This window comes from Nanorana parkeri, unplaced genomic scaffold, assembly GCF_000935625.1.
Source record: "Nanorana parkeri isolate BGI_ZX_2015 unplaced genomic scaffold, ASM93562v1 scaffold1420, whole genome shotgun sequence".
NCBI lineage: Eukaryota > Metazoa > Chordata > Amphibia > Anura > Dicroglossidae > Nanorana > Nanorana parkeri.
Genome location: NW_017307688.1, coordinates 392,969 through 404,927, shown reverse-complemented (window position 1 = coordinate 404,927; position 11,959 = coordinate 392,969). Strand labels below are relative to the sequence as shown.

Sequence of the window (11,959 nt, the reverse complement as noted above, 5' to 3'; positions counted from 1 at the left end):
TGCCACAATACAATAATTTCCTTAAAGCAAAAACATCTAAACCAATGTCCTAAAAAAAGAATATCATTCTATTTAGTTCTTAGACACAATACAGACATAGGAACTGACGGTTTCCGTTGGTAAATCGGAAAAAAAATACAGTGCGTATTACTACCCTGCAGGCTTCTGTCACTTTCAGGTGACGATTCTTAAACCCCTCAGACCCGGCTGATTGGTCCAGGGTGGGTCAGTTAGGTCCAGTCCGATATTTACATATTTGAATCGTGGTGCTGATCAGACGACGCTTAGTCTGCTATATTTCCGCAGAGTGATGTCGTCACAATGTAGTCTCCCCCATATGGAGACCGAAAGCTGGTAAATCGAAAGAGTCCTTTCTTAATTTTGGGTGTTCACAGTAACACTGTTACGGTTGGAGGCCCCAACGCTTGTGCAAGGCCCCCTGTCAGTAGGGGCTTTGAAGCAAGATGGTGGTCTGGATGGATTGGGGAGTTGGGAGACTCTCACAGTTTTGGCACGCAGTCCATCTGCCGAAATCCTCTCTCTACTGGATGCCTCGAAACAAACACATGGCAAATATCATGGCGAAGAGCTGCGGATCAGAAAACAAAATAGAAAAGTAATATAAGCTTTAGGAAAGTTAAAAATGGCATGTACTAAGCAGATTGAAAAGTACATCATATGATTAAAAGTTTGTGAACACCTGACCGTCACACCTATGTGAGCGCGTTGGACATCCCATTCCAAAACCATGGGAATTAATATGGACACCTGACCGTCACACCTATGCGAGCGCGTTGGACATCCCATAACAAAACCATGGGAATTAATATGTAGTTGCCCCCCTTGGTGGCTATAACAGCCTCTACTCTTCTGGAAAGGCTTTCCTTAAGACTTTGGAGTTCATCTGTGTGAATTTGTCAGATACCAGGTGACCACTGTCAACAGGAACTGTAAGGTTATATTTGACATTCACTATTCACTGCAGGTGAAACTTACCGGTGCCTGTTCCTTGCTCTATAACTACATTCCTTGCTCTATAACTACGCCCCTAAGCGAGGGATAATCCAAACTTTTGAGTTGTCACCGACACAGGAACTTGGAAGAAATCTTCCAATGGGACATTTGTTTTGCTGACCACCATTTAAGGGCCTGTGTCATTAAACTTTATGCTCATGTCAGACAGGTTTTCCATTCCCACACCAGTCTATAGGAATGCAAAACGTACTAGTTGAATGCAGCTCAGAAGGAGGTCAACTACAGGTGAAACGCACCTGTCAATGAATTTTGAAGGATCTCAGAAGCGTGTCGAACTGATGCCATTGACACAAGCCCTGAGAGAGGATTGCCTTTATTTTGGAGAGATTTGTTCTTTCGCCCTGTTGTGTCTATGGGATAGGAAGTGACAACTATTCTCTCCATGGGTCCCGGGCAGAAAAAATAAAATCGAACTACTGCCCTTTCCTTTCAATCTGGTCAGCAACCATCACCAAGCAGCTCCAGAAGGAACACAGCTTGACTGGAACAACCCATCACAGCTTGGAAACTCAAGTTAAAGTTGGGTTGTCTCAATAGCAGTGTTGGGCAAGGCATAGAGAGAGGGATGCTCTAATCCCGCATCCAGCCCAAGTTCTACTTTTTTGGTGCTCAGCAACAGTCCTTTCTCTAAACTAAATCCACACTAAAGCCGGCCACGCACCTATAGATTATCTGCAGATTTTCTATGGTCAGATGGAAAAAGTGCAACAGATTCCTCCATCTACGCTAAACTGTGTACATGGAGGAATCTTCCACTGGGCCAACCTTCAGTAGCTTGCTAGTCGGCCCCGCTGGCTCTCAAAATACCTGAACATGATTGGATGCAGGCATTATTCAGTTGTTTTGAGAGCCAGCGGGGCCGACCAGCAAGATACTGAAGCTTGGCCCAGTGGGGAGATTCCTCCATCCACACAGTTTAGCGTAGGTGGAGGAATCTGTTGCACTTTTTCCATCTGATCATTGAAAATCTGCAGATAATCTAGGTGTACATGGTCAGCTTTAGAATGACAAATGCTGCAAAACTGGTAATATGTTGCGACATTTGAGATTTTGACCAGAGTTCCACTTTAATAATTGCAAACATTCCAAAAGAAAAAAAGTTTATATCTGATCTGTCACTTTTTTTTTTGAGCATTGCTTGGAGGGATGGTATTCTGAGGTAACATTACTATTCATAGTACCAGATGGAATATGGAAAGAATATTGATAAAAGGGCAGTTACCACAGCAACCAAATTTCTCCAACAGTTAGAGCGAAAATGCTGATTGGTTATTGATGGCTGTGGCTTACAGCACGCTGCTCTTTACCTTTTTCAATAAGCTTACTGACACCATTTGATTTGCAAGCACGCCCTAGAACAGAGACTGCTAAGGTCTTTCAGCCCGAGTGCCCAAACTGCAATGCAAAATCAATTTATTTATCTCAAGTTTGGTATTGTGTTTTAGTTTGGGCACTGGGGTTTAAAAAACGTTTAGCGTCCCTGCCTTAGGCAAAATCAGGAAAACACACATATTTGAAACATTTTATTTTTAAATTTATCGCTTCATTATTTTTTACGTCTTTAAATTTTTATTTAGCTTCTTTTACTTTATTTTTTATCATTTTTATTGATTTTATTCTACTTTATTCGATTTTATTCTTTTCTACTTTATCACTTTTTTAATTTTAGTTATTTCTTATTTTCTACTTAATTTTTTTTTTTATACTCTTAACTTTATTGCCATCACACAGGAGATAACAAGCCCCTGTGTGAGAGCATTTTGTGGTGACGGGTTCTCTTTATTGAACCTGTCACCTCCAATACAGGAGTTTTAGCACAGCGCTGTGCTGGCTCTCCTGTGACGGCTCAGACAGGAAGGCTGTATATGTACAGCATTCATGTCTCAGTGTTCACACGGAGGAGAGCGAAGAACGGACATTGTAAGCACTGCTCCCCAGCCTGAACTACTTCCCCCAGAAGAGTGGGGATCCAGAAAACCGCGGGGAGGGAGGCAGCTGGTGATTAGAGGCAGCAGTCGGAGGGGAGGTGTAGACCATGGGGGGAGAACTGACCTGCAGACTGCATACAAGTGATCTCTGCAGCATCGCTGAGATAAATTTTATTAAACAAGCGCTGGCTTCCATGCTCTACATTTAGCACTGCTTGCCTGATGCAGGGCTAAATGTAAAAAAAACTACGCGTCAGGCGTTACGAATTAGACACCCCTGCCTAGGCTTGTGTGACACCAGAGGGGCCTCTCTAGAACATGTTCCATAGGTTCGCCACCGCTGCCCTAGAAAACCTTGCATTTTGCAAATAAAAAAAGAACAGCTAGAGTGCCACCTCCTGGCCAGAAGAAGTCACTGCACGTTTATGCCATTGATTGCTTTGTCTATAACCAACCGTTCTCAATCTACTTAACATGAAAGGACCCTTGAAATACATTCAAGGGTACACCTGGGAACACCTGCTGATAACTACATTATCTACAACTCATGGCACAATAGCATGAAAAATAAATATAGTGTGGGAGAACATCTCAATATGGCATTTGCGATTCAAAATGGCTTCAAAGCATAGAATTTAAGGCTTGGCATATCCATATACCGTATAGGCTCGAGTATAAGCCGTCCCGAATATAAGCCGAGGTACCTAATTTTACCACAAAAAACTGGGAAAAAGTATTGACTCGAGTATAAGCCTAGGGTGGGAAATGAGGCAGCTACTGGTAAATGTACAAAATGAAGATAGATACCAATAAAATTACATGAATATTTCAAAGAAAAACAATAACCTAGCTCTGTAAGTGGAAAAGGGGGTACAGGGCTACATATCATGTACTACGGATCATTTAAACCATTCATATTAGCAGAGGATAATTGTAAATCTATTGTTCAGTGCATTCTATATGTAGTATATAGTACATGTACATATAGAGTGCCTGCAACAATACATTTACAATGATCCTCTGCTAACATGAATGGGTTAAATGATCCATGGTACAGGGCTACATACAGATCATTTAATACATTCATGTTAGTATAATTGTAAATGTATTGTCTGCACTGTATTAGCAGTATAAACTCCATATAGAGTATATACTGCTAATACAGTGCAGACACTACATAATTGGTTACCGTAATAAATCCCCCCAAATCTCCCCTCACTCAGTGTCCGTGTGTCGGAGAGAGCAGGGACGAGTCAGCGGCGCGCTGGTCCAGTGGGAGGAGCTCCAGGTGGGGTCCTAATTTAGCTGACTTAGAGGTGCCTGCCCGCTAAATTACAACCCCACCTGGAGCTCCTCTCGCCTGACCAGCGCGCCGCTGACTCATCCCTGCTCCCCTGCTCCTGACTGGCCACTGCAGGGTTTTTTTTTTCTTCTAAATTAGGACCCGGAGACTGCCAGATGACCCCGCTCGGAGCGCCGCCCACCGGAGCAGCAGTGACGCGACGCTCGGCGAGGTAAGTAAGAAGAAACCTGACCACTGGACCACGCTGACTCGAGTATAAGCCGAGGGGGGCACTTTTCAGCAAAAAAAATGGGCTGAAAAACTCGGCTTATACTCGAGTATATACGGTACTCATTTTAACCAAAATTTGGGCTTGAGACACGGTGACAAGTTATGGAATGTGTGAAGTTCCAGACAAGTTGTGATCAAATCAACTTATGACCAAAATTACAAGCATGAGATTATCAAGACTATCAAGAAGAGAAATCCACTTGACGTACCTATAAAGCACAACTACATCAATCCTATAAAAAGAACTGTTCATTTCAAGTGAAGACTGAACTTTTTGCAAGTGTTTTCACCCTCCGTTCTTAGAAATTTAGCCTTTTAGCTTTCTGTTTTGACCTTCTATATTATCTGTTGAGCTTTGTATAACATCCTCCCCCCTTCTCTCTAGATTATCTTAAAAAAACCTTCATGTGCCGTAATAAATCAGACCAGCTTATAGCAGACTTTGATGTGTGTGTGTGTGTGTGTGTAATTTGAGCTCACTGGTTAATGGGGAAAGCAGGTGATTTGCCCATGCATTCCAAATTTATTTCCACGAAAAAAGACTAAAAATGTGGCTTATTTTTGCATATTTTTCCACTTCTCTATATGACATTTTAAGTATTAACATAAATATTATAGACCAAAAAGGAATGCAGAGAGTGAAAGCCGCAGTGTTCCCTGACATACAGGTATGTGGTCAGTAAAGTGTCCCCTTACACTGGCTGTCAGTGGCATGCTCCTTCTAATTGGTGGTCAGTGGGAAAAGGGCCCCATTACACTGGTGGTCAGTGGGAAAAGGGCCCCATTACACTGGTGGTCAGTGGGAAAAGGGCCCCATTACACTGGTGGTCAGTGGGAAAAGGGCCCCATTACACTGGTGGTCAGTGGGAAAAGGGCTCCATTACACTGGTGGTCAGTGGGAAAAGGGGCCCATTACACTGGTGCTCAGTGGGAAAAGGGCCCTATTACACTGGTGGTCAGGGGGAAAAGGGCCCCATTACACTGGGGGTCAGTGGGAAAAGGGCCCTATTACACTGGTGGTCAGGGGGAAAAGGGCCCCATTACACTGGGGGTCAGTGGGAAAAGGGCCCTATTACACTGGTGGTCAGGGGGAAAAGGGCCCCATTACACTGGGGGTCAGTGGGAAAAGGGCCCTATTACACTGGTGGTCAGGGGGAAAAGGGCCCCATTACACTGGGGGTCAGTGGGAAAAGGGCCCTATTACACTGGTGGTCAGGGGGAAAAGGGCCCCATTACACTGGGGGTCAGTGGGAAAAGGGCCCTATTACACTGGTGGTCAGGGGGAAAAGGGCCCCATTACACTGGGGGTCAGTGGGAAAAGGGCCCTATTACACTGGTGGTCAGGGGGAAAAGGGCCCCATTACACTGGGGGTCAGTGGGAAAAGGGCCCTATTACACTGGTGGTCAGGGGGAAAAGGGCCCCATTACACTGGGGGTCAGTGGGAAAAGGGCCCTATTACACTGGTGGTCAGGGGGAAAAGGGCCCCATTACACTGGTGGTCAGTGGGAAAAGGGGCCCCATTACACTGGTGCTCAGTGGGAAAAGGGGCCCATTACACTGGTGCTCAGTGGGAAAAGGGGCCCATTACAGTTGTGGTCAGTTGGAAAAGGGGCCCATTACAGTGGTGATGAGTGTAATGCTGTTTCCAATTGGTGGCCAGTGGAGAAGGGCCCCATTGCACTGGTGGTCAGTGGGAAAAGGGCCCCATTACACTGGTGGTCAGTGGGAAAAGGGCCCTATTACACTTACCGTTCCTTACATTGGTGATCAGTGGGAAGAATTCTTCCTTACAAGCTAAATTTGCTATACAGATCATTGGTGTCAGTGGTTTTGCGGATTGCTCAAGGAACCCCTAACAACGTCTGGAGGAACCATGGTTGAGAAAGAGTGCTCTATACACAGCTAAAGCTCTTACCTCGACAGCCAAGACTCCGATGGCCAATGCTCCAGCACTATATACATAAGGCTCCAAGGAACTGAGTATTGTGGAATAACAGCCCTAGAGGAGAAACCACAAAATGTACAGAAGTGTTACCCTTCACCCTTGGGTTGCATGAAAGTTCTCTGACATTTGACACGAGGAAAGGTCATAAATGGGCCTTCTGCAGCAAGCCCCTTCTTTACCTTTACTTATTTTCCCTACATCTGATTATTCACATTTACAAGCACACTCATTAAATATCCAGATTCTAAAAAGTGGTCCAGTCTTCGCTGGTTCTCTCTAAAGAGAACCATTCAAGGTTGAACACATCCATGAATTCAAACTATTAGGGGACCCTGTGTGGCCCCGAAAGCGCTTGATTCTACTTTGAGTGACTTCTGAAAAATAATAAAATGAAGATTCACTGAAATTGACGTGTTTGTCATGCTGGTGACATTTCTTTACAACCTGTCCTTAAAAGAGCACCTGTCAGCTATACACCGCGTGGCCAGATTATTATGACCACCCCATCAGTACTTCGTTGGGCCACCTTTTGCCTTCAATACTGCGGCGATTCTTCTTGGCATTGACTCCACGAGATGTTGAAAGGTGATGCGAGGAATCTGACACCGGGCCTGATGAATAGCACTGTCCAGTTCTGTGAGATTTGATGGTTGTGGAACTAGCTGCCTGATGGCTCTTTCACCTTCGTCCCACAAATGTTGAATTGGATTGGGATCTGGCGATTGTGGGGGCCACCTAAGCAAGGTAAAGTCTTCCATGTTCTTGAAACCACTCCTGCACAATACGAGCACCGTGGCATGGCGCATGGTCTTGTTGGAAGAAGCCATCTGCATTGGGATAAGCCATCAACATGATAGGATGAACTTGATCAGCAACGATACTTTGGTATGTTGTGCTATTCAGACGTTGTTCCTCACGAATTAAAGGGCCCAAATCATGCCAGGAAAACATGCCCCGAACCATAACACTGACCCACCAGCTTGAAGGGTTGTACTCACGCATGTGGGGTGCATGCTTTCATGCTGTTTCCGCCAAATTCTCACTCTGCCATCTGCATGATGCAACTGGAAACGTGATTCATCGGGCCACATGACCTCCAATGCTCGACTGTCCAATCCTTGTGTTCCTGTGCGAATTGGAGGCGTTTTATCTTGTTAACTGCAGACAGCAAAGGTGTTCGAACCGGCCTTCGGCTTCCATATCCCATACAATGCAGTGTACGGCGAACAGTGCGTTCAGAGATCATTTGAGAGGATCCCTGATTAAGATCTGCAGCAATTTGATGCACTGTTGCCCTTCTGTTGTCTTGTACCAGTCTTGCCACTCTCCGTTCTGCCCTAACATTGACTAGTCTCTGACGGCCACAATTCGCACGTTCAGACCCAGATTTTCGGCTGACAGTCCGGTCTTTAAACACTTTAACAACAGCTGCTCTTGAACATTTAACTGATTCTGCTGTTTTGCTGATACTCGCTCCATGGGAGGCGCCAACAATCCCACGTTCAAAGGCTGTTAAATCGCGTTGTTTCCCCGTATCTTCAGAAAAAAATCACTTCTACTCTCGTGGTAAACAACCTGCTTCCCTATTTATAATGGTCTGGCCCTCTAGCAACTTCAGCGCCAAATTATAGCTAATTTGCCTGCAAACGTCAGGTGGTCATAATAATCTGGCCACTCAGTGTATAGCCATCATAGAGGCTAAATTAATGCTCAGCCTATCAATCCACAATGAAGGTGATCGCATAAAGGTACATAGCACCTCACCCATCCCTACTGACACTGCTTGCTGAGAAATTTGTCACCTTTATTTTGTGCAGCCCACTAAATGGATTCTGTCATTATTTGCAGGAGACAGGTACACTTTATCATATCGGACGGTCTTTACCTGTCTGTTCAGGTCGATACCCAACATGCACTCTGTTTTGCTCAGGATCTCCGACTCTCTTCTCAGGATGTTCCTCCGGCAGCAAGCTTCAGGCACTGCGTTGTGGGAATGGGCCTTAAAGTGCAAGGTGTCCCCAAAATCTTCAGGGCCGTTCACACCACAGCATTCAAACTGCAAGAGAAAGCAGCAGCGGGTCACTGAAAAATGTGAAACAAAATTGCAATCTAGGTGGCAGATACAAACACAGTCAGAGAGCAAACAGTCCAGCGCTAAGTGCACCCATGGCATCCAATCAGAATCCATCTTGTACTTGTCTTGTTGAGTGGTTGCTTTTTTTTTCTGTGGTTAGCTCCTTGTGCTATTTATTGAATAAGTCTACCAGTGTTCATGAAAAAGAGCTCAACAGGTCCAACAGTGTTAAATTAACTGCACCGTACATGTTATTTATTTACAAAAACAAACATTTAAAAAACATAGTGCAGGACTTTGTGCAGCTTTGCTCAAGGGAGATATATGCTGTAAAAGGACCCTGGCGGCGCACACACAGCTGCATAAGTCACAGAAGAAGGGCACCCCTCCATATGTGTCCTAGAAGAGTTAGGAGTCAGCTACACTAGAATGCCACACACACACTAAAGCAGGGGTCTCAAACTCCATTCCCTCGGTGGCCACTCGACAAATTTTTTTTCTCCCATGGGGGCCGCTTGCAAAATTTCATACTTTAAATAAAATGTAACTATATCTGGTTTGGTACTACAGACCCTAATACACACACAATAAGGCCCCAATAATATCTGTAGGTTTAGGTGCAATTAGGGATTCCTGCATCAGAAACTTGCATTTTCCTGCAGCAGGAATCACTGATTTGGTGTTTACAATCGGCAGCTGTCACCCATTCAAGTTAATGATCAGGTGAAAGCAGTTGCATGTAAACTCCTGCACACCACATGTAATGGTATGTGATATGATTACATGCGGTTAGAAAACACTCTCCCTGGATGCACAATCATTGCGTCCAGGGAGAGTGATTGATTTCTAACTGAATGTAATCATATCACGTATCATTACATGCGGTGTGCAGGAGTTTACATGCAACTACTGTCACCTGATCATTAACTTGAATAGGTGACAGCTGCCAATTGTGAACGCCAGATTAGGGATTCCTAACTGCAGGAAACGCATGTTCCTGATGCAGGAATCCCTAATTGCACCTAAAGCTACAGGTGTGAATGGAGCCTAATACACTTCTACTCCCCCCCATACACATGAAAAAATACCCCTACATACATACATACATACATACATAATACACACATAATACATACAGACATAATACACACACACACAACCAGTCCCCCACACACACACACACATATATATATATATATATACACACAGGTGAAACTCGAATAATTAGAATATCGTGCAAAAGTAATTGCAGTAAGTGCTGCAAAAGGGGCCCAAACCAAGTACTGAGTACATATGCATGCTTGTACTTTTCAGAGGTCCGATATTGTTCTATGTACAATCCTTGTTTTATTGATTGCATGTAATAATCTACTTTTCTGAGGTTGTGAATTTGGGGTTCTTGGGGTTTTCATGAGCTGTAAGCCATAATCATCACAATGATGACAAATCACGGCTTGAATTATCTTGCTTTGCATGTAATGAGTCTCTCTCATATATTAGTTTCACCTTTTAAGTTGCATTAGTGAAATAAATGAACTTTTGCACGATATTCTAATTATTCGAGTTTCACCTGTATATATAATTCCCAGCCCCCCACACACACACACACACAACATATAATATAATCCACAGTCTTACACCCCCCCACATATATAAAATAGTACAACTCCCAGTCCCTCCCTCGCACACCCACATGTAAAATAAATGTGGTACAGAGCCCCGCTCCTGCTTACCTAGTTGCAGGGAGGAGGCTGTGAGCCACAATCATCGATCCCTGGTGATCTAGTGGTCGATTGATAAGGTCTGCTGCAGACCTTACTAATCAATCTTCAGGATCCGAATGCCGCCACAGAAGCATCCGACAGAGATGCAGACCGTGTAGCTGCTCCCGCGAGTCTGGTACGCAGTCCGTGACCGCGTACCAGACTTGTGAGCTGGCTGTGGGCCACACAGTACCGGCTCGCGGGCCGGTACGTTGAGACCACTGCATTAAATAAATCAGTTTCACATTTTGTGAAGTTAAAATGAAGTTGAGCAAATCACATTTCTTGTAACTCCTGCGCCCATGATTGTAACTATGTATAGGGGTGCGCAAATCATGATAGAAGGTTATTATACTCACAGTACTCATGACGGAGTTCCAGGTGGATGTGAATATGTCCGTACTGTTGTTCCCCTGATAATGCTTCTTCAGCTCCTTGGTGAAATAGTCTCTGGTTAGCTGCAAAGGTAAAAAATCAGAAGATCAGAAACGGTCCCGATATTCAGATTCGCCGTGAGATGACTGGAGGGGCAGACTGAATGCAATATTACCCGGATCCATGGATGACACGGATCGGAAAAAAGCAGGTAGATCTCGGGCAATGCAAGATCACCACTACGGACAAGGTATTTTACCAGTATGCAACTGTATCATGTGTTCAGCATATAGCTAATTGCACCTGGGCAGCATGGTGTGAATCACGTCGTTAGGACGTCAGAGGAGGAGGTATTAACTGCATTGTGATTGGTGGTTTGATTTTGTTTCACCTGTATTTATTGTTTGATTTTGTTGCTTGACCCACTCTCTGTTTGCCTGAGGACAGGACCGCATGGTCTCGAAACGTCGCTAAGGAGATGTGTGTTATCTCAGTCAATAAACAGCATTGACTTTAATATCATGGAGTGCGAGTGACTACTTTCATCTATCTACACTTCACGGAGGCATCCGTTGTCACTACCCCACCCACCCAGTTGGATTTGGGTTTTTGTCCGGTCAGGAGTGCGATGGGACAGGAGGATTAAGTGTGAATGCAATATTAAACCACTTACATTATTCTCCGCCCCTGTCCTTGCTACCTGGTATTTAAAACAAATGATATCCCGTCATTCCTGATTCCTAAAATACACTGGCGGCCAACTCTTCTCAATAGCTAATGTTCACTCTATCCCTGTGCTCAGTATAAATACACATCAGCATATGTTTTTTCTCAGTGGCTGGTGTAAGAGCATATACTACTTCTCAGTGGTTAGTAAAACAAGAACACCTGACCAAATTCTGACATACAATACGGGTGTCCTAGATATCAGCTAAATAGACAAACCGCCATTAACCACCCAGAATGCCTTGCGACCAGCTGGTGGACTGTAAACTGCTTATGTCTGTTCTGATAAAACACAGATGTCCCGAGATGGATACAGTTGGATGGTGAAAACCCACAGACATTACAAACACTACAAAACACAGAGCAGGCGCCACCTCCTAGTGCAGTATGTTTATTGACCAAATGATGAAATTAAAAAAAAAAAAAAGTAAAAAAAAAGGTTCTACTCACTATTCCTAAAGGAAACCAGGCATATCAATAACAGAGTATAGTGAACGCAGTATAGTGGTAGGTGCACCCCAATGGGGGGGGGGGGGGGG

At 44.4% G+C, this 11,959-nt stretch overlaps 1 protein-coding gene across 2 annotated transcripts in view; it reads right to left on the bottom strand.

Annotated features, from left to right (window-relative positions):
- Positions 1-210: 210 nt before the first annotated feature.
- TSPAN18 (tetraspanin 18) overlaps positions 211-11,959 on the bottom strand; it is a 134,361-nt gene continuing 122,612 nt past the window's right edge. For both annotated transcript variants that reach the window (XM_018569895.1, XM_018569894.1), the window contains exons 8-11: positions 10,679-10,777; positions 8,368-8,538; positions 6,453-6,536; positions 211-589 (exon numbers count right to left, since the gene is read on the bottom strand). In XM_018569895.1, coding sequence (XP_018425397.1) covers positions 542-589; positions 6,453-6,536; positions 8,368-8,538; positions 10,679-10,777 — 402 coding nt within the window. In that variant the 3' untranslated portion in view covers positions 211-541. The remainder of the gene's footprint in view (positions 590-6,452; positions 6,537-8,367; positions 8,539-10,678; positions 10,778-11,959) is intronic.